The sequence below is a fragment of the Panicum hallii genome, chromosome 2 (genome assembly GCF_002211085.1).
Source record: "Panicum hallii strain FIL2 chromosome 2, PHallii_v3.1, whole genome shotgun sequence".
Lineage (NCBI taxonomy): Eukaryota > Viridiplantae > Streptophyta > Magnoliopsida > Poales > Poaceae > Panicum > Panicum hallii.
In genome coordinates this window covers 49,292,805-49,314,993 of record NC_038043.1, presented here as the reverse complement: position 1 = coordinate 49,314,993, position 22,189 = coordinate 49,292,805, and the positions used below count along the sequence as shown (strand labels likewise).

Here is a 22,189-nt window from a genome sequence, read left to right as displayed (position 1 = left end):
GTTACAGCTATTGATAGCAGAGCCTACCGATGCACAATCCGTTTCCCATACGGCTCTCTTGTGGACTCATTCAACCGCCAACCTCACTCCTTCACGACAAGCCATCAAGCCATAGCTTCAAGTTCATCTGCTGAACCAAGCTCGAACCATCCAGCTAGATTTCCTGACAACTCCTAATCCCACGATCGAGCGAGGAAGGACGGATTGACGACTGGGTGCCATGCACTATCGGTCTCCATAGTTATGAACGTGGGTAGTAGTAGCAGTATATATTATATATAAATATAAATTGGAATGTATATATACAGCGTTACCCCCTTATTCCTTGGATCCACCCAACCGCGAAGCACGCGCGTAGTGCTGGCCGCCACGGTGCTATATGTATGGCTCCTTATTGTGCTGGGGAAAAAAATCACAAGCTGAAAGTACCTTGTAGGACACTGGCACATTGTCGTCGTCTCCTCCCGTGACATGATACGCCGATCGACTGTGATAGTTACAAGTTCAACTACCACAACAAACCCAGGGGTGCAAAAAGTGTCGCTTGCTTGGCTGCAGTTGCGGCAGCTGCCGTTTGGGCCTTTGGGGGTTTGGGATAGTGATGGCGGCCCATTTCGTAAATTTCGTTCTCAAGCTCATCAACTTTCCCATGCAAACTAAGGCTCCGAACCAAACACTCGCATCTCCAAGGTTCCAAATTACCAATCAACTTCGCTTGATGAGCCAAGCTCTTCATTTGCCACATGAATTTGACTTAGACGACGAGCCAAATGCATCATACATGAGTTGGTTCATCGTTACTTTCCAGATGCGCTTGGTTTATTATTTGAAGTTGAAGTGATACTGTCAACGCCATCCCTGCTGCCCCATCGAAATGTGGTGGTGGAATTGGCAATCAACTTCACTTCAACGTACGTACCGACATCGTCTGACATACATTTGCAGCACAAAGTAGTTCGATATTGGCGAAGCAGCACATCGCGTGCCTCAAGGGTCGAGCTCACGGTGAAACAGAAGGAACGGAGAGGCGCAGCCATTGATCTGCCCAGTGCGCTAGTTTCTTGCCATGTGGTCGAGTACTACTTCTTCCATGGCAGCTGCACGGCAACGTCTCCGATGCGGCGGCGGCGGCGTCTCGGAGCGGGGGATGCCACGAGCCAAGAGGGCCAGGGTGGACACGCTGTCAAGCGTAGAGAAGAAAGAGGAAAAATCTATCAAACATACGAAAAGAAGAACAGGAACCAGATATGGTAGGGAGTTGGAGCTCTGATTCACTGATAAGATAGCGGCCCAGCACCCTTCATCGCGATTGCAGCCACAGCAGAAAATCTGGCGGCCGGAGCTCCTCGTCGCTCAACTGCAGGAAGCCCACTAGGTACAAATCGAGATGGCGCCGACATGCCAACCAGTGTGCCGCAACTATCTGATTCAGCTAAATTTCACAATGCCTCCCTGGCCCACCCACCCAAAGCTCTCGAAAAGGCCCTTCTCCATGGACCTGAAGCTTCTTTCTCTACATGTTTCTTCCGTTTAACCTGATCTTGTTGTGTAATGTTGTGAGCACGGGATAGCATCTTCAGTTTGGAGGATGTTTATATCGGGACTGCGACCACTCACTCTATATAGAGCATCTCCATGCATACGGATTCAATGCAATAGAAGGTGCTTACTAATACTATCCTCTCCTGCTGTCCCAAGTACACCCAACGTCAATGCTGCGTTAACGCGAGCAAGAGTTATGTCACGCACTACAACAACCCAGATATGCCCATCGAACTAAACTCCATCTGAAGGACTGCAATAACAGAGCTGCGACAGCATTTCCATGAAAAAAAAAACAGAGCTGCGACAGCAAGTAATAACATGCATCGTTGGAGGCGCCCTACTTACCTCACTTAGCACATCAACCAATTTAATCTCCATTTTTTTCTTAGAAAACTTCATCATCATCATCTACAAGGCTCTGTGCCTCATCGTTGTCTGGCATCAAAGATAGCAAATTGGCCAGGTCCTAATGAGCCACAGTGAAGAAAATATCTGTCAGAGTGGGAAGGGCAGAGAACACACGCACCCTCCGTTCCATGGGGCATTACATTATCCTCTACCACTACCAGTACGTTTTAGTTCTCTCAAAAAGTGTATTCCTCTATTTTCACAACATCCTTCAAGGGAAAGAAAAAGTTTTGAAGCTCCAATTGCAAATGGTTCAACTGAATCATCAACCTCTAACCATGTCTTTTTCAGTTTTTCTTCTTATTCCTATTCACGTGTAAAAAAATGTAAAAAAAAAGCTACGGAGGCCACTTGATGGATTATTAGCTCATAGACGCACGCAGCATTAATTTGCTAACAAACGTATTCAGGAACACTGGAGTGCAGGACTGGAGACGGTGGCTGCTAAGAGGAGGATTGCGTGCCGAGGATAGAGTTGAGGTGCGGTTATCCACCTCGGCAATCAAATGTCCATATTCGGATCAGATAAAATCCATCTCTGCCTAGGTTTTTTTCCTATCTCCAGCATCCATCCATCTCTATCATCTTGGGCGCGGCAGGGCCTCAGGGACGGGGGATGTTGGAGCTTAACCCTGTGATCGAGTCGGACTTGTAAATAGCTAGTTAGCTGGTTGGTCAGTCTGTTAGCGTATCCATCACGAGCCTGACGAGTGCTGTGTTCGTGCGGGGATCGTGTGCTTCTTTTCCGCTCGCTAGGAGCTCTGCTCGGCAGTACGTGAGTCGTGGGATGGCACGGCTGGTAGTGGCGTGCGTGCCGCGCATGTAGGCAGAATCACTGCCATGATTAGCTGTAGGATTTCTATATAAAGCAATGAAATTAACACAGAAAAGCTGCCGCTTTTGCAGCACCAAAACACCTAGAGTTCATCGTGTTCTTGAGTGCTAGTTCCTGAGCTCGCCGGCGATCGGATTCCCGGCGAACTCCAACATTTGGTACCAGAGCGGTTACTTACCGTTCCTCGGCAACCATGTCCAGCGCGTCAGCTCCGGCCGGAACAGGCGGACGTTCCCCATCCCCTCCACCACGACGGCGCCGTGTCTCGCCCTCTCCAGCTCCCCGCCGCGGACACCAGCGCGGCGGCGAGGTCGTCATCGAGCGCATCAGGGGGAGCGGCGGCGGCTCCACCACCTACCCCATGCTCACGCGCACCAACTACCAGGAGTGGGCGCTCCTCATGCGTGTGAACATGCAGGCGCAGGGGCTCTGGCACGCCATCGAGCCGGAGGAGGGCGACATCATCGAGTACCGCGAGGACCGCCTCGCACTGGCCGCCATCCTCCGCGCCGTCCCATCTGAGATGCTCGGGTCCCTCGCGCGCAAGCACACCGCGCGCTCTGCCTGGGACGCGGTGAAGACGGTGCGCGTCGGTGTTCAGCGCGTTCGGGACGCCCACGCCAAGCAGCTCTTGAAGGACTTCAACGACATCACCTTCAAGGACAGGGAGAGCGTCGACGACTTCTCACTGCGCATCGTCGGCCTTGCCAACCAGGTCCGCACCCTCGGCTGGGACATCTCCGACGCCGACATCGTCACCAAGATGCTCCAGGTAGTGCCCGACCACCTGTCTCAGATTGCAATTGCCATCGAGACCTTTCTCGCGGTAGACACCCTCTCCATTGAGGAAGTGGTGGGGCGGCTACGCCAGGTGGAGGAACGGCGCAAGAAGAAGTTGGGGATGTCGCCAACGCCACCGGCGGACCAGATCTACGACAAGCAGGGCAGACTCCTTCTCAGTGAGGAGGAGTGGCTCGCGAAGCTGAAGCGGTGCGGCGACGACGGCAGTGGCGGCTCCATATCCGGCGGCAAGAAGTTCGGGAAGCCTCGGCGCGGTCGCGGCAGTGGCGGCGCCAACGGTGGAGGAGGGGCGACTTGCGACCCCAACAAGCCCCCGAGCACCCTGTGCTTCAAGTGTAACAAGGTGGGCCATTGGGCCCGCTACTGCCCCAACAAGCCCAAGAAGGGTCAGGCCCATGTGGCCCAAGGTGAGGAAGATGAGCATTCCCTGTTGATGGCCCACGCCGTTATCTCCCTCAACCCTTCCCCTGCATCGCCTGCATCGACCCCGGCGAGATCCATCCGCGCCGTCACGCCTTCTCCGCCGCCTCCCCGCCGCGTCGACATTCGCGAGGACCGCGTCTTCGCCCAGCTCGGCCCTCATGCAGATCCGGAGCCCCATCGATGGGTTCTGGACACCGGGGCCACGAACCACATGACTGGGGAGCGGAGCGCCTTCTCCCAGCTCGACAACATCGTCTGCGGCACGGTCCGTTTCGGCGACGGCTCTGTGGCGGAGATCGAGGGAAGTGGCACCATCGTCTTCAGCTGCAAGAACGGAGAGCACCGCGCGCTGACGGGGGTCTACTACCTTCCCCGTCTCACAGCGAACATCATCTCCGTCGGGCAACTGGATGAGTCAGGGTGCCGGATCAACATCGAGGACGGCATCCTCAGAATCTTCGAGCAGGGCCGCAAGCTGCTGGCCCGGGTCAAGCGCTCACCTTCGCGCCTCTACATCCTCGACCTCAAGATTGGCCGACCTGTGTGCCTGTCGGCCAAGAGCGAAGAAGCGGCGTGGCGCTGGCATGCTCGATTTGGGCATCTAAGCTTCCAATTGCTGCGCCAGCTCGCCCGCCATGAGATGGTGCGCGGGCTGCCGACCCTGGAGCAGGTGGATCAGATGTGCGACGCCTGCCTCGCCGGCAAGCAACGGCGAGCCTCCTTCCCCGAGCAGGCGCGTCGTCGCACCGCGAACGCCATCGAGCTCGTCCATGGTGACATCTGCGGCCTGATCACGCCAACGACGCCTAGCGGCAACCAATACTTCCTGCTGTTGGTTGACGACATGAGCCGCTACATGTGGCTCGTGTTGCTCCCCGGCAAGGATCACGCGGCGGCGGTGATCAAGAACTTCTAGGCGGCCGTCGAGGTGGAGACTGGCCGCAAGCTGAAGACCCTGCGCACCGACCGTGGGGGGGAGTTCACCTCCGTCAACTTCGGACGCTACTGCACCGAGCGTGGCATCCAGCGGCAGCTCACTGCCCCCTACTCTCCACAGCAGAACGGGGTGGTTGAGCGCCGCAACCAGAGCGTGGTCACCATGGCGCGGTGCATGCTCAAGGCGAAGGACCTGCCCGGCTACTTCTGGGGGGAGGCCGTCACCACGGCGGTCCATGTCCTGAACCGAGCTCCGACGCGCGCCCTCGACGGCAAGACCCCCTACGAAGCTTGGCATGGGGAGCGCCCTCTAGTCCACTACTTCCGCACGTTCGGCTGCATCGGGCATGTGAAGAACACGCGGCCACACCTGAAGAAGCTCGACGACCGCAGCTCGACGATGATCTTCGTCAGGTACGAGAGCGGCTCCAAGGCGTGGCGCTTCTACAACCCCTGCACCGGGCGCGTCACCATCTCCCGTGACGTCGTCTTCGACGAAGCGGGTCAGTGGAGGTGGAGCGACTCCGGCGGCGACGAGAACATCGACCCCGAGCCGTTCACCATCGAGTACTCCACGGAGTACGAGCCAGTTGCAGGGGAGATGGAACAGGAGGCACCGACACCAAGCGTGCCCACGCCAGGCTCTGCCTCCGCGCTACCACCGCCAGGACCTACTCCCACGCCACCGACCCTAGGTTCTTCTCCAAACTTCGTCTCACCTCCACCAGGCTACCTCGATGATCTGGACGCCGATCACGAGGACGACGCCCCACTTCGGTTCCGCGCCCTCGACAGCATCCTCGGCAGCGCCTGTCCACCTAGACTGGCGTCCAGAACACTTGACGAGGAGCTGCACCTCTCCTCAGCCGAGGAGCCGGCCTCGTTCCGCGAGGCTGAGAAGGAGGCGTGCTGGAGAGGCGCCATGCTGGAGGAGATGAAGTCGATCACTGACAACAGCACCTGGGACCTCGTCGACCTTCCACCAGGACACCGCCCGATCGGCCTCAAGTGGGTGTTCAAGGTGAAACGCGATGAGAACGGCGACATCGTGCGACACAAGGCGCGTCTCGTGGCAAAGGGCTACATCCAGCGCGCCGGGATTGACTACGACGAGGTCTTCGCACCTGTGGCTCGTATAGAGTCTGTTCGTCTGCTAATTGCGCTAGCGGCGAACCAAGGCTGGGAAGTCCATCATATGGACGTCAAGAGCGCCTTTCTCAATGGCGATCTCAAGGAGGAAGTGTACGTCTCCCAGCCCGCTGGTTTCATCATCGACGGCGCTGAGCACAAGGTCTTGCGCCTCCGCAAGGCGCTCTACGGCCTGAAACAGGCGCCCCGGGCCTGGAATGCCAAGTTTGACACCGTTATGGCGTCTATTGGTTTCCAGAGGAGCAGCTCGGAGCACGGCGTGTACACGCGCACCAGGGGCGAGTCTCGGCTCATCGTCGGCGTGTACGTCGACGACCTGGTAATCACCGGCTACGGCAACAAGGACATCCTGCTGTTCAAGGACGAAATGAAGAGCATCTTCAAGATGAGCGATCTCGGTTTGCTGTCCTATTACCTCGGCATCGAGGTGAGTCAGGGACCCGGAGGGATCAATCTTTGTCAAGCAGCCTACGCCGAAAAGTTCCTGGAGCGCAACGGCCTGCTGGGCTGCAATCCAACAGCAACACCCATGGAGCCTCGCCTCAAGATGGGGAGGGAGAGCTCCACACCGGAGGTCAACGCCACGGAGTACAGGCGGATCATAGGAGGGCTCCGGTATTTGATCCACACAAGGCCGGACCTCGCCTTCTCTGTTGGCTTCCTCAGCAGGTTCATGGAGAAACCGCATGAGGAGCACCTGGTCCCCGTGAAGCGAATACTTCGATATGTCGCTGGAACACGCGACCACGGGCTGCGCTACACACGAGGAGATGGCGAGCTGGCCAAGCTGACCGGCTACAGTGACGCCGACCTCGCTGGTGACATCGACCAGCGCAAGAGCACCACCGGCATCATCTTCTTCCTCGGCAGCAACCCCATCACCTGGCAGTCCTCCAAGCAGAAGGTCGTGGCGCTCTCCTCCTGCGAGGCAGAGTACATCGCGGCGGCCAACGCAGCTTGCCAGGGCGTCTGGCTTGCTCGGCTGCTGGGCGACTTCACCGGCTCGGAAGTTGCAGCGCCAGAGCTCAAGGTGGACAACATGTCCGCCATCTCACTCAGTAAGAATCCTGTTTACCATGACCGCTCCAAACACATAGACACTCGTTACCACTACATCAGGGAGTGCATCGACGGGAATCGCATTGTCATCGGGCACGTTTCCACGGAGAAGCAGCTCGCTGACATGCTCACCAAGGCGCTTGGGCGCGTGAGCTTCCGGGAGCTGCGCGCACAGATCGGCGTCGGCAACATCGCAGGTGACTCGGTCAAGGCTTAGGGGGGAGAAATGTTGGAGCTTAACCCTGTGATCGAGTCGTACTTGTAAATAGCTAGTTAGCTGGTTGGTTAGTCTGTTAGCGTATCCATCGCGAGCCTGACGCGCGCTGTGTTCGTGCCGGGATCGTGTGCTTCTTTTCCGCTCGCTAGGAGCTCTGCTCGGCAGTACGTGAGTCGTGGGATGGTACGGCTGGTAGTGGTGTGCGTGCCGCGCATGTAGGCAGAATCACTGTCATGATTAGCTGTAGGATTTCTATATAAAGCAATGAAATTAACACAGAAAAGCTGCCGCTTTCGCAGCACCAAAACACCTATAGTTCATCATGTTCTTGAGTGCTAGTTCCTGAGCTCGCCGGCGATCGGATTCCCGGCGAACTCCAACAGGGGATGCCACGAGTCAACGCGACTGACTGGGACCGGCGGCGGCAACCTTGATCGCGATATAGTTGTAGGTGGCGGCACTCAGCGGAAAGCCTGGCGCCGAGGCTCTTCGCCGCTCATCAACACCACTCGATGCCCCCGAGCTCGGGACTCATGGAACTTGGAACCCACGTACCAGGGCGCCGAGGTACCCCGACCACGGTGTTGTTTCCACGATAGCCTGAGCAGCTGAATTTCGTGATGCCTCCCAGTCCCACAGACCCAAGCTCTCGAACTGGTCCTTTTTTTTCCATGGGTTTGCTTCTGTCTACAGTGAGTCCCAGAGACCCAAGCTCTATATACATACATATATATTACGGCTTCTCCGAGCATATATACGAATTCAATGCAACAGAAGCTGTGTATACTACAATCATTGCATTTCCGTGTACACCCTACTACGTCAATAATGCTGCGTTAACGCCAGCAACAGTTGCATATACCAACCCAAGATACACCCATCAAAAATTGAAATTTAACGGAATAACTACAGTAACAATGCTGCAACTGAAAGTAATAACATGCCTCGAGCCTCGTTGTATTTGTATGAACTAATGTAATTGTAGTTCAGTTTGTTAGATTACTTGCGGAGTCGAATTCAAGAATTTGACTCAGTATAGGTATATGCATTATTCACCACACTATCAACATTTAGGGATGAATGCGCGTGCGTGTATGTAATGTGTTTAGAAAAAAAAAATAATGCCCATTTTAAAGAAAACACACCGGTGTCTACATTGACTTTGATCTCGTCATTTGGCATCCAAGCTAGCAAACAAGCCCCTAATGAAGAAAATCTCTAGTAGAGAACACTGAACACATGCCACGCTTTGTTCATGGGCAATAAGATTAATTTTCCTCTAAAACCAGTACGTCAACTCTCTCAAAGTGGATTGCTCTGTTTCACACCATCTCTCACGGAACAAGTGCGAAGTTCCAATCAAAAATGGTTCAATTGAGTCATCAATTATAAGTTCATAATCATGTCTTCTCTTCAGACTTCTACTCACATGTAAAGAAGTAGACATGCACACAGATATGGAAAAGCAACATACGGATCCGGAGCCCACTCCAGACTCAAGACCACGTGGAACACCAGCTTTCGTAGACTCACACGACACTAATTTGTTAACAAACACCCTTGGATAGCACTCTCCAAAGCGGCATAGAGACACCCATATTTGGATGGCACCGATAAACCAGTGATGTTTTGAGTGGCGTCACCGTCGGTGTCACCATGAGCACCCAAATTTCATGACACCTCCTAGTTCCATCAAAGCTCATGTTGGGCTTGCTTCAATGCCTAGTCTCTACAGATGACCCCTTCATAAAAGCACATATATTTGGTGTAGCTTATGATGCGTAGTAGTGGTTGTTGTCTCTCGCATATATGGTCTACTTATCCATGCCATGGAACTATGCGATAGGTAACACAAGCAAAACTACATATACATGGCACGTCAGTTTATGCTGCCATATGATGGGACCAACGTTTATGTCACTCATACATAAGCACAAGAAACGGCCGGCAAAAAACCAAACTTCATCTTAAGTGTCCATGAAACAAATGGTCCAAATGCTGTAGCTATTGAACATATCGTCGTTGAAACATTTTTTTCTTCAATAAATTAAAGCTGCTCTATTGTCGTGAGATTTCTAATGGAACAAGAATTGGGATTCATTCAAGCCAAGCGAAAGTAGTACTGCAACTTAAACCACCACCACCCACGCAACAATGCTTTAGTTAATTTGGTCTATTTGCCTCGATCATGAAGCTAGCGATTCTCCAAGATACAACGGATGGCAACTTATAAAAGGATAACAGAAATTTGCAAAGATAGTAACGAAAATTTAACAATTGGGCTTGTAGGTAGGAGTAGCTCCGGGAACAAAACGTTCTCTCGATGGGTGCTTACTATACAGATGGGTCAAAGATAGACAGGCATTGTGTGATGGCATAGGCGCATAGCAGTACTATCCCTCTTGAAAAAGGTGCGCTAACATACACAAGACCTGTGCCAACATGGACTGCAGCTTACTCAACCTTCCCCTTCCCCTTGGAATCATCACTCACTTGATAAAATGCTGGCTGGTTGATTCTGGCTTTGGCGTTCGCCAGAAAGGTGGGATCTGGCTGTGGCTCCTGGTGTGGAGTCTCCTTCATCGCCATGAATATGAAAAGGCCGATCACGAGATTAACTGATATAACGGCAAGGAACCCGCTAGCGAGTGTCCGAGCCGAGGGTGACATCTGGCTCACACCTGAGCAAGGAGAGGAAACATCATTACCAAACACAAATTTATGCAGTCCTTCATTTAAACACAAGAGATGGGAGTACACCATGCAGCAAAGAGAATAGGAACAGAAGGCTAACCTGGAAACACCTGGTAGTAGAACCCATACATGATCACAACTGGGGCCATCCACATCACCATGGACGTAACAGCGAACTTTGTGAACACCCCTGACATTGCCTGTCCTGATGTGAATGCTGAAATCAACATACAGATACCGCAGTTCAGCTGGAACCCCACAAAAAAAGAAGGAAACGAAACTGATTTTAGCGCACGCGCACACACATATTGCAAGCAAATCCGCAGTAAACTGTATGGATGGACTGGATTGTACATCTCAACAAGAAAGATTTGTATTAGATCACTCCGCGAAACAAGCTAGGGGTTTGCTACCAACAAAAGACAGGTCAGTTCAATTACCGATTAGATCTCCACTCGACGCCGGCCCAGCAGAGGGCAGCACGGCGACGGCTCCAACACTGGAGGAATACCTTCCTGGCGGCGCTTTTCCTTGCAAAGGAGTAAAGGCCTGTTTGGTATCCTGCCTAAGGTGTCACAGTTTGCCTAACTTTTCTGCCTAATGTTAGTTCTTCAATTTGGACGACTAAGATTAGGCAAGTTGTGGCGCCTTAGGCAGGATACCAAACAGGCCTTAAGTGTGCTCGGTGGCCGGAGGGGATTCGACTCCGGGACGGGAGACGGAGGAAGCGAGGAGACGAGACCCGAGAGGAGCCGTCGATTGGATCGGAAGGAGACTGGACTACAAGCTCAAAAGGCCGACTTTGGATGGGCCAAAGTAGGAGAAACGGCCCGTCTGTTGCAATCTGGGCCGTCGGATTGGCTTGACAAGGGCCGCGGGATTCCTATACATGTTTCATGTTTCGGAAGATTTTTTTCCCCACGTTCCGGTGTTTGAAATTCGTGCAACCAATCTCATCCGCTGAATTCTCTTCCGTCCCTTCCCTCAACCCAAATCCTGCTACCCCGCCACCTCCTTTTCCTCCCCCATGCGCCGCCGCCGCCGTTGCCGCCGTGTGCGGCCCCTGCGCCGCGCGTCGCACCCGCGCCTCTGGGGCACCGCCGCCGGCCTGCGCCGCCGCCGGCCGCCGCTCCACCGCGCCTGACATCAAGCAAAAATGGACATACAATCAAAGAGCATTCTTCACGTCTCTCTCTGCCCCCCACCCCAAAACTGACCCACGACACAGTGCCCATTCGTTTCGCGCGCGGGAAGGCAACGAAGTTCAGCTCGAAAGACCGCAGCAGACTGGAGCAACCGCGACACGAAGTTCCTTACCTCCCCACGCGGGAGCGCCGCCGCCGGCTGGCCGGTCGGAGCTCCGCCGCCGCCGGCCGACGCGCTCCCTGCGCGGGCCCGCCGGAGCTCCGGTGCCGCCCGCCGCCGGCGTCGGAGAGGAAGGGGGCGCCCGGCGATTTTTTTCAAAAAGTGTTGATGTAGGTTTGATAAATATTAAATCTATTATGTAAAATGTTGAAATAGTTTCGAAAAAATGTTGAATCTATTATGTCAAAATGTTGAACTATTTTTGGATTTTGGTGGGCTTTAAAGATGAATGGCTTATCCACAGGGCATATAGGAGCCCCATGGGCCGAGTTGCAATTTTACCCACCCAGCCGAAGAGCAGAGGTCAAAGAGCTTCCGCGCTGACACGTGGGTCAACGGAACGCGATTAGCCTCTCGCTCGGTCGCTCTCCGTGATTGCTCCGCGCCGCACGCGTCAGCAGTGATGGCGGCCGAGGCGGCGGCGGCGGCGGCAGCGGAAACCGGCTTCTTCAACCAGGCATTCAGGCACGGCCACTCGTCAGCTTCTGTATACCCGGCGCCGGTACTGTCAATATTTTCTTGTTGCGACAGAACAAAGCCATCCCATCAGGACAAAGTAATGTGTTGTGCATGTTTCGCGAAATATTTTCAGCTCAGGAATGTCATGGTTTTGGTTACAAGGAACTCAAAAATTTCAGCCCTATATCCAAAGCAAAGAGATTTAGAAATTTCCACACAAATACTATTCAGTAATTAGATGCTGCTATTGCAACTTACAAGGGTGTAGGTTGGGACAATCAGCTTATTCAGCTCAATGAACAAAAGCCCTTCTCATCAGAAACACCGTTACAGCCTGAATGCAAAATTCGTAGTACCGTGACGAAAAGGCTATACCCAACCTCCAGGCCGAGCGGTCCGACATGCCACACTGGCACTCTTATTCATTTCTTCCCTAGGCTAAGGGGTCAGACATGCAACCGCGCTAATGCTTGAAGTGCCTAACGCCGGTGAAGACGAGAGACACCCCGTACTTGTTGCAGCACGCGACGGCGTCCTCGTCCCTGATACTGCCTCCCGGCTGAGCGATGATCCCGATGCCGTTCTGGCACGCCTCCTCAACAGCGTCGTTCCAGGCTGCGGAAATTGATGGCCAAGTCACTTACCAAGACAACGAGAACTAAACAGTTTCACAGGATGGAGAGGACAAGATCGTGCTGTTTCTCACCGAAGGGGAAGAAGGCGTCACTTGCCAATGCAGCTCCCTTGGCCTCTTCTCCTGCCTTCCTGAAGGCGATTCTAAGGCTCTCTCGTCTGTTTGGCTGGCCACTGCCCATTCCCAGCATGCAGTTGTTCTACAGACACAGCATCAGGTGCATCATTAAGTGGCTTCAGTAATTAAACAAGTACTGCATATTAACTTGTGAATTTACTATGACTGCATAAAGGAAGTCACAAACCTTGGCTATCACAATGGCATTGCTCTTGACATGCTTCGCGCAAAGCCAGGCAAATTTGGCATCGGCAAGCTCATTCTCCTGTGGAGCCCTCTCAGATCCTGTGGTAAAGGTGATATCTTCAGGGGTTAGATCATCAGACTCTTGGGCCAACCACCCACCATTGACCTGCCTCAGTGAAAGCATCCCTTTTCCACTTCTCTTCGCCTCGAGTATCCTCAGTGTCTTAGACTTGCCTTGGAGAATCTCAAGACCTTTCTCTGTATAGCCAGGCGCAACCACTATCTCATAGAACATCCGCGTCTGGCCATCTGTAGGACTCCTGAACTCACGAATTTCCTTCGCAAGATCCTGAACATATAGTACGATATAATTACAAGCAGCTAATGATGGAAGTAACTGGTGAGTTAGGAAGATGCAGCCTATTGAATACCTCATCAATTATCGTGTTGAATGCAACTATCCCACCAAATGCACTGACAGGATCTCCCTTTACAGCTAACCTGTAAGCTTCAAGAATGTCCTGTCGTGAAGCAACACCACATGGATTTGTGTGCTTCACTACAACACAAGTAGGACTATCAAACTCAGATACGCAGTTCCATGCAGCATCCGCGTCCAAGTAGTTGTTGTAAGACATTTCCTGTAAAGGAATATTTCGTTTAAAGCTCTTCAAGATATGTACTTACGTAGGTAAAATACAGGCTATACGGTATAACAGGATAGAAATAGGAAGTATGGCTGTTAGATGGTATGTAAATAGACTAAGTTAGACGGTATGTAACTGGACTAAGTTCTATCCTGTTATACAGAGTGCATGCCAGTTAAATGGTATGTAACTGGACTAAGTTAGAACTAGGAAGTATGGCTAGCAAGTTAGGCAAATTAAGTTCTGTACCAGCATTGGCTGGTCTAAATTTCTTGCTTGAATAACTCAAGGTAGTCAATTAGGCATAACAAAATCTCACCTTTCCATGGTGTTGAATAGCAGTTGCGATTCCACCAGCACCAACTAGAGAAAGGCTTTTGTCAGCATAGAATGCAGCATTCTGGTGAGGATTTTCGCCATACCGAAGTGTAGACTTCAGCTCCAGTGGCACAGTAAAACTTGGGGGAAACATCTCCCCTACCAAAACATAACATGCATGCAGTCAAATCTCCATATAAGCAATACAGTTATCCAGTCTGTTACTGATGAATACCTTTGTTGGATTGCTTCCACAACCATTCTGAGACAGCAGCATCATAAGAGGCAACATGCTGGAAGGCTTTCCATGCCAACATCCTGCGGAACTGCTGGTCCTCTTGATTTCCTTTAAGGTACTCCAGTAAAGCTGGGTAATCATTATGATCCACTACAATAAGGACATCCTTATGGTTCTGTCAAAACACAGAGCAACAAATTTAACAGAACTTTCCGGAATCAAAGTATGCCAACCATTTAACATGCTAATATCAGCACTGTAATTTATGTCGCAAATGTATATATAAGTTGCAATCCTGTGGTAGGAGTTGCTCAGTAAATAGTGCCAAAAAACAAACAATAGTTAGTTACCTTGGCTGCAGCTCTGATCATTGTAGGCCCACCAATATCGATATTTTCAATGCCATCCTCAAAAGAAATGGTACCAGAGGTGACTTTGTCATAGAAAGGATACAAATTCACCACAACCACATCAAACGTCCCTGTGCCCCAACAAAGAAAATTCAAGTTCATATATGGTTCGGTGCCAACAAAGTTACTACAAAGATGGGGACCAAAATTAAAAGCTGTAAGCATCGTTATAGGTGGAGTTATAGAAACTGACCAATGCCATGATCCTTTAGTGCCTTCAAATGATGTTCCTGGTCTCTCCGGGCAAGAATGCCACCATGTATACTTGGGTGCAATGTTTTCACTCTTCCATCAAGCTGAAAGAACCAGACAGTATGTGAATGTGAACAAAGAATTACACTCCCACCACTTACAACATTAGTTAGGACTTCGTACCATTTCAGGAAAATGTGTGATTTCTTCAACTTTTGTTACATTGACTCCTGCTGCTTCCAGGCTGGATGCTGTTCCACCAGTGGACACAATAGAGTACCTACAAAAGAAAAAATGTCAATAAGATGCTTCATGGCTGTGCTATACTTTTCTAGTTGAGCTTGTATTCTCTTTTTTTAATATACATCATCTGCAAGTACAAATTAATGCAAGATATGTCCCATGTTCTACCAAAACCCTTGCTGGCAAATTCAGTAAACAAGTGACAAAGGCAGAACGCCGCTTACCCCAGACCCTGAAGACCGTTGCCAAGGTAAGTCAAGTCTGTTTTGTCAGACAATGATATCAACACTTGTTTCTTTCCTGACACTGAAAGGATTTCACCATCTGTTAGTAAACCGGAAGTAATCTGAGGCTGTGGGTTTGGGAAAAGGTGGTACTAAAGAACAAGCGCACAATTTTATAGAAGATTGCTAGAGCATAGACATTCATAAGAACTACTGAATCCAATTATTTGGAGAAGCATCGAATCTAGCTTAATGTTACATGAGCGAGTACACGTAAATCATCGGAATGGGATGAAACTTTCTTCATCCACATAGTAGTATACAAAAAGGCAATCTTTTACTCCTACAACTCCACAACAAAAAGGAGGAGGAGGAAACAACATGCGAATGAAGTGAAGAGCGAAAGAGAAGGACGCTTACCGCTCTGCTTGGTCTGCGCCGCTGCCACGGCCGGCCCGGCAGACCGCGCTGCTGCGGCTGCTGACAAGGAAGTCGCCAGGGACACGCGGTCCTGCAGGAAATCAAGCAGCAAGTTTACTACAGAGTAAATTAAGGAATCCCAAAGGAAGGAAGGCGGGGGTGTACCGGGTGGTGGGGAGCCGGGGCGAAGCTGTGGCAGCGGCGGAGAGGGGCCGCGCGCAAGCCCGCGACGAGCTTGGTGGCAGCGGCGGGAGACGAGAGCAGGTGGAGCGGCATGGCTGCGGCGCTGTCTGCTGGGCGGCGGGCGGCGGCGCACCGAGGGAAAACGAGTGGAAAAGCAGGAGGGGAGGGTACAGCCCGTACAGGAAAAGAGCGGCTGCCTTTAAAAGCGTTTGAGCAAGTTGATCTCGAAACCCAACGGTGTTTAAATCTTACCGAAGATATCAAATTTTTAGAAAATTACCAAAATTTCGGTAAATCAAATTTTTGTCTCACTTCCTTTCGTGTACTAGTCCGAATGTGCTACGCTCGTGCTCGTGCCGCCGCGTCGCACTACTTGTGCGACGCCGCGTTTGGGCCGCGGAGGCGTGGAGGAGTGGCAGCAGCGAGCCAAGGCCCAAGACCGGAGCTGTGTCTGTGTGCGTCCGCTGCGCAGAGATCTCCTGTGCCCAGGCGGGGTGTGGGACACAAATCGCAAGATGGAACCAGTTCCCCTGTGCCTAATTTGACAGCGCGCGGTTCATCTTGTGAGGGACTGGTGGGGTGTCCTACTTGCTGCAGGAGGGAACAACACATGCAAATAAACAAATCATCATCTCCACGGCTTGGAATCTCTGGAAGGAGCGCTGCAGGAGGGTAACAATCCGTAAGTGTAATCCGGCAAGATGCAGCGGATCCACTACATAATGATCAGCGTGGACATATACAACCCATTTTGTAATTTACATACCTAGAGCTTTACACGAATTTGTAGCTTCCTGTACATACAATACAACTTGCTTTCTACTACGTGTGCCGGAAAACTCGTCCCTCTTCTCTCCATTTGTCAACCAAGCACCGCGTACCATCGTCGAGGTAAGGGGGAGTTGAGAGCTCTTCCGCTCTGCAAAGCAATGGCCATATTGGCAGCAGGGCATGTTGGCGCAGACCCACAGGTTTCCCATTTCCAGTATAACCAGCGAAATTTCGACGTCACAGCGGTGGATGATAAATGGTGGAGCTACATTTCCCAACACCTCCAAGTCCCACCGAAGATCAACTTGACCATCTCAATGCGCAGTATCAAGCACCGTCTACTCCTCTCTCTCTACATACATACATACATACATATATATTATATATGGCCTTCTCATCATACAAATATGCGGCAATACACTGCAAAGGCACCGAACAGCGGTGACACGCCATATATATTGGGTTCACCCTGTTTCACCCACTGCAACAACCCAAGATACGTACGCCCATTAAACCAGGCTTCATCAGAAGTGTGGATTAAACTGGCATGACCCCACCTACACCAATTCACCGAATCAAGAAACCAGATCAGCTCTGACTATGCTATGTAACTAAACATGGCTACACCAGAGGAGACTAAAAGATCTGCTAGATTTTGAACAAATGCTGCTCAGCAAAACCATATAACACCAGCTAAAGTAACATTTTGATCAACTAGTTCGAACAATGTAATTTTTGCTATTACTAACTGTCTAGCTTCGCATTCCGCAAAGCAGGCTCTAAAGCAACCAATCGGAATTCAAACAAATAAGATTAACACATACTCTCTCCGTTTTAAAAATAAGTCATTCTACAATTCAAAATTTATCCCAAAAAATAATCAGTGCATGTGCATGCAAAATATGATCATTTTACCTTCTCATTAATTTATCCTAAAATTTCTAGAATAACTTGTTTTTTATTTTTTGGGACAGAGATAGTAGATGGGAGCTGGGTGATGTGAAGATGAAGGCAGTGCCCATCCCCTCAGCTTCCATCTCCCGCCATCCCCGGAAGCAACTAGCCATTCTGGCGAGGCCCCGCGGCCGATCTCCGAGTAAAGGAGGCGGAGCAGCGTGCGGCGAGCGATGACCTCGGCGTGCGCGTCGTGGACAAGGTCCCCGTGGCCGCTTAGCCGTGAGGCGCCGAGGCACTTGGTGCCGGTACCCATGGATAGGACGGTGGGTCTCTGCGTGTCCTGCGGGGTGGAGAGGAGGAATGCGGCAAGGACCGTGGACTCGCGCCCCTGCGGCTTGCCTTTCTTGGGCAGGGAGCGGTAGTGCCGGAGCGCCGAAGAGGACGCGGCCTCCGCCTAGGGAAGGGAGCGACGGCGCCCTCACGTGGCGCCACTGGGGAGGACGAGGGCAGCATCGACGTCATCGGCGGACCATCGAGAGATGAGAGTCTATTTGTAAAACTTGTAGGTAACAAGGGTGTATGGATGTTTTATATTTTATATAAAACTTTCTAAATAATCGTGATCCAAACCAGGGTGTTTGGGTGTTTTACGTAAATCACCACCGGGAGGGGGTTTGCTGGCCGCCGGCGCCGACAGGGCGGCCGATGAGGTCGCGTTACGAACGGCGAACGCCGCCAACACGGTCGACATGGATCCACGCAGCTTTTTGTCAAGTGCAGGCACTCAGCTGCGTCCGCCGCCGCTGGCAGTGTCGGCGCCGAGCGTGCCGCTGCCTCCGCCGTCGCGCCACCCCCGGCAGAGCCACCGCAGTCACCCCTTGGCCGGCGCCACCATGGACGAGAGTCCGAAGATAAAGATCACTGATGGTTCGGTGGTGTTCTGACCATCACCATACCCACCCTTCTCTGCTCCACTTAGATGGCCCGTCTTCACCCCCATGGTGCCGACACTGTACCCATTGCTGGAGCTTGCCAATTAAGAAGGTGGGCTTGCTGAACTCCGCCGGGTAGAATCCGCCCGGAGAGGGCATCTTCTTCCTGATCCATCTTTGCCTCACCTCAGACTCCCATCAAACCAATCAGTGCGTGTTCTTGTTCCTGGTTTGGCCCCTTTTGCCAGTGAACTGAAGAAAGCAATTTGACGTTGCACATTTGCAGTTGCAATAGAGAACTGAAGATCTGACGCATGTGTATACATAACATCCACCCTCTTCATGATATTGCTAACAAATGTTTATGCAATGGATACCTACGTCGTCCCTGCTACGGCATGTGAACCCAAACTCGTAACTACACCCAGTGAATTGATCCGGCGACAATGATCCGTCGTCCGAGCCCCTGAACGTGTTGACCGATCAGGGGGTCTCGTCGTTTCAATCTCTGACCAATCAGACGTGGTGACCAAGCAGCTTCTGTAGCTGTAGAAACTCTAGGAGTCGCTCAGATACTGCATCTACTGAAGAAAATCTCTAGTAGCTAGGGGAGCGAACGATACAGCTTGAGATTGAACTAATATAAGAACCTCCAGTGCATCAATTTCTTGTGACAAAAAAGCAAGAAGCCGACATCTGGATCTTGGCAGGCACGTCGAAATTAGGTTGTTCATTCATGTTGTGAGTAATCCCGTTTTTGGAGCATCGATCGGGTCCCTTGGTTTACCTCTTCCTGTATTTCATCTTCTAAGTGCGACGTTGCACAATTCGATCACCTCAATCTTCAAGGAAAGTACATGTTTCAAGATGGGAGATGGGTGCTCGCACATAGCCAGTGCAGCGAGATTTCCCAATGCCTCCTAATCCCACCTGACCGTTCCAACGAGTAGCATTTGTGGAGGTCACGCATGTACTAGTAAGGCTGCTGCTCTTTGAAGCACTGCCCGCTCCTAATATATGGTCTTGTCATGCATGGAAATATGCTTGCAACGCAGACCACCGAGCTAGGCACTAAGCAAGTGAGCAGCAATAGCAGGCCATACTGTCCTTGCATTGCTTCACCCACTACATGCTTGAATTTCATTTTCCTGCAGGACCTGATCTAACAATTGAATGGAACACGCCATGCTGGAAAGCATACAACACCATACTGATCTGGGGCCAACGTACCAATTCCTGCCTCCCCTGTTTGCTACAAAAAGGCTCCATCAGCTAGCATTTATTTTGGGATCCCATTTATTTTTAGGAGCAATCCATGATCTGGTCCTCATATGCTCTGAATAAATTAACATTGAAAAGACAGTCCGAAACTGCTTCATTTGAATGTTGGCTTCAATCAGGGTCACATACACGGGTGAACCAAAAATGGAGCATCATTTCTTGCAAAATTTTAATTAATCTAACAGTAAGCCGCAATCGCTTCCTGACTCAAAAGGATTCCAGTCGCATTCATCTCACCAGGCATCAAAGGTTTATAATCTCAAAAAAGAGAGAAAGAGAAACGGTTTAGCACAGCTGCATAGGGGAAAATAACAATACAGATCATGGAATCGAATGGGTTTGCTCGTAGGAGCGAATGAATCAGTTTGGTGGCGAGGACCGTAGGTGGGGGTGGCAAATCGTCTTAAAATTTAGTCTAGATAATTTAAAGGCTGAGCTTGTAAGGCTCTAATCTTATATAATTTTGAGCTAAAAATATATAAGGATCAAATTGGATCGTAAAAAGACTATTAGGATAATGATCCGTAACCACTCTACCCATAGGCGCGCGATGCCTGTGCTGCTCTTCCGTTGCCGCTCGATAATCCCGATACCTCTGCTGCTCCTTGGAACAGATCCAATTCTTTTCTTTTGAAACAGGCGTACAACTTTACCGTTCGGCATGTATGTATTGATAGAGAAGAGAGTCAAAACTTTATTACAAAGTTATAAGCAGAAAAAGGAAAATAAAGAAAGAGCCCATACCTCTCAGATACTTAGTACCGGCAAAGCACCGCAACGTCGCTTGATCCCTGACCTTAGCAATTCAAGATGATTCAGGATCCACTTATTTTTAGAGTTTTAGGAGCCAAAGGCCCCCATCTTAACTATGAGCAAAGACAGGTTTAGATCGTTTACAGCACTGTTATGTTTGGAACCCAACAAGCCACACATCCACTGAAGGCGATAACCTAGTCAGAACTATTTAGTAAAAGAAAAAGTTCATTTTACTACCTTCAACAATTCACTTTGTTCGTTTAACCCCTGAGCAAAATTTAGGCTCAATTTACTCCCCAACAATTTCAATTAGTCCAATTTACCCTCTAATTTACCCTTTAATGATATTTTTTTTTGTTTCTCCATGTATGAATTGAATTTTAAGTTTAAATTTTATGAGTGGATAGAGAACATGATGTCATACGTTAAAAAATACATTAAGAATTTTTTACGGTTATTTTCATAATTTCAAAATATTTAACATGAAATTTATCACAAAAATACAATTCTGCATGAAAATATTTATGAAAAAAATCATAATGTATTTTCTAGCATAGGGCATCATATTATAAGTTACCTTGAAAAATTTAAAGTTCAAATTCCACTTGTAAGTGGATAAATAAAAAAGAGAAATCTTATTAGGGGGTAGATTGGATCAATTGAAATAGTTTGGGGTAGTAGCTTGAGCTTAAATTTTATTTAGGGGGTTAAGTGGATAAAGTGAATTGTTGAGAGGAGTAAAATGAACATTTTAAGGCTCCGTTTGGATTTTGATATTGAGCGGTTGGAATTGAATTGGGTACCGAACCAAATATTGGAAATGGGTTACAATATCAAATCTGTTGTTTGGATGTAGATGGAATTGGTGGCTGAAATCTAATGAAGTAGCAAATGCCAATTCATATTTGGATATGCATGTCAAGAAATTGGAAATTGACCTTCTCATTCTCTCCACCCCCGGCCATGTCAGAGAAGGTCGCATCATCATCTCTCCGGAGAAAACCCCCCGCGCTGAACAGGGAGGAGCTCACCACCACTGTCCTCGCCTCGCCGGAGAAGGTCCCGCTGTCCAGGCCTCCAGGCTGCCACCGTCGCCGCGCTGGTCTGGGCCTCCAGGCTGCCGCCGCCGCCGTACGATTCCCTCCTCATGCGAAGGTCGAGCCCCCAAGCAGATGGGCCTCACGACGGCGGAGCTCAGGGCGGCGAAAGGCGCAGGGGCGGAGGAGTGGTGAAGCGTAGGGGCGGCGGAGCTCGCGGCGTAGGGGCGGAGGGGTGATGGAACTCGCATCGGAGGCAGACCTCGGGGCAGCGGAGCTCGCGGCGCAGGGGTGGAGGAGCAACGGAGCTCATGGCGGAGGGGCGCAGGGGAGGAAGGAGCGTAGGAGGCGCGGGCCGGCTTAACGCCACTGGAAGGAAGGGAGGAGCGGAGGAGGCACGGGCCAGCTCGGCGGCACCGGAGGGGAGGGAGGAGCAGAGGAGGCGCGGCCGCAAGAGACGCAGAGAAATTGAGAGGGACGACGCTTGCAGTCCAATACCGACGGGAAAGGATCGGTACCGTGGGAAGGGGTAAGGCAGGACGGTGAATACCGCTTAGTATTGGAGTCACTTTTCAATATCAATTCCAAAACCATCCAAACAGCTGATATTGAGTGTATCTAGTGCCAATTCAAAATTCTAAGTTTCAATATTTATATCCAAACATGTATAACAGGATCCACTTATTTGAAAGCTGAGCAAAAATCAATCGGGTAGGAAGTAGGATGAAGCATCGCCATGGGTCTCCCAGATAAATTTCCAGGTGCCTCCCAATCTCACCTGCCCAAAGCTTAAAGAATTTCCAAGGGCTTGC

At 50.7% G+C, this 22,189-nt stretch overlaps 2 protein-coding genes, 1 long non-coding RNA gene and 1 pseudogene across 3 annotated transcripts; all 4 read right to left on the bottom strand.

Moving 5' to 3' along the window:
* Positions 1–9,827: 9,827 nt before the first annotated feature.
* LOC112883261 lies at positions 9,828–10,603 on the bottom strand. Its single transcript, XM_025948535.1, has 3 exons — positions 10,508–10,603; positions 10,168–10,284; positions 9,828–10,054 (listed from the first exon to the last, which is right to left on the bottom strand). The coding sequence occupies exons 2-3, from the start codon at positions 10,262–10,264 to the stop codon at positions 9,828–9,830; spliced, it is 324 nt and encodes a 107-aa protein (XP_025804320.1). The 5' UTR covers positions 10,265–10,284; positions 10,508–10,603.
* Positions 10,604–12,075: 1,472 nt separating this feature from the next.
* Positions 12,076–15,887, bottom strand: LOC112879286 (bifunctional purine biosynthesis protein PurH-like). Its single transcript, XM_025943498.1, has 12 exons — positions 15,686–15,887; positions 15,521–15,611; positions 15,101–15,182; positions 14,817–14,913; positions 14,635–14,737; positions 14,382–14,512; positions 14,029–14,206; positions 13,795–13,952; positions 13,260–13,469; positions 12,830–13,177; positions 12,598–12,724; positions 12,076–12,506 (listed from the first exon to the last, which is right to left on the bottom strand). Exons 1-12 carry the CDS (start codon positions 15,794–15,796, stop codon positions 12,355–12,357), a joined length of 1,788 nt encoding a protein of 595 aa, XP_025799283.1. The 5' UTR covers positions 15,797–15,887; the 3' UTR covers positions 12,076–12,354.
* Positions 15,888–17,401: 1,514 nt separating this feature from the next.
* On the bottom strand, positions 17,402–18,371 carry LOC112881192 (annotated as a pseudogene).
* A 1,369-nt stretch (positions 18,372–19,740) lies between these two features.
* LOC112882438 lies at positions 19,741–21,872 on the bottom strand. The gene is made up of 3 exons (XR_003226666.1): positions 21,279–21,872; positions 20,329–20,375; positions 19,741–20,231 (listed from the first exon to the last, which is right to left on the bottom strand). It is a non-coding gene; the product is annotated as an uncharacterized LOC112882438 (long non-coding RNA).
* Between the last annotated feature and the right edge of the window lie 317 nt (positions 21,873–22,189).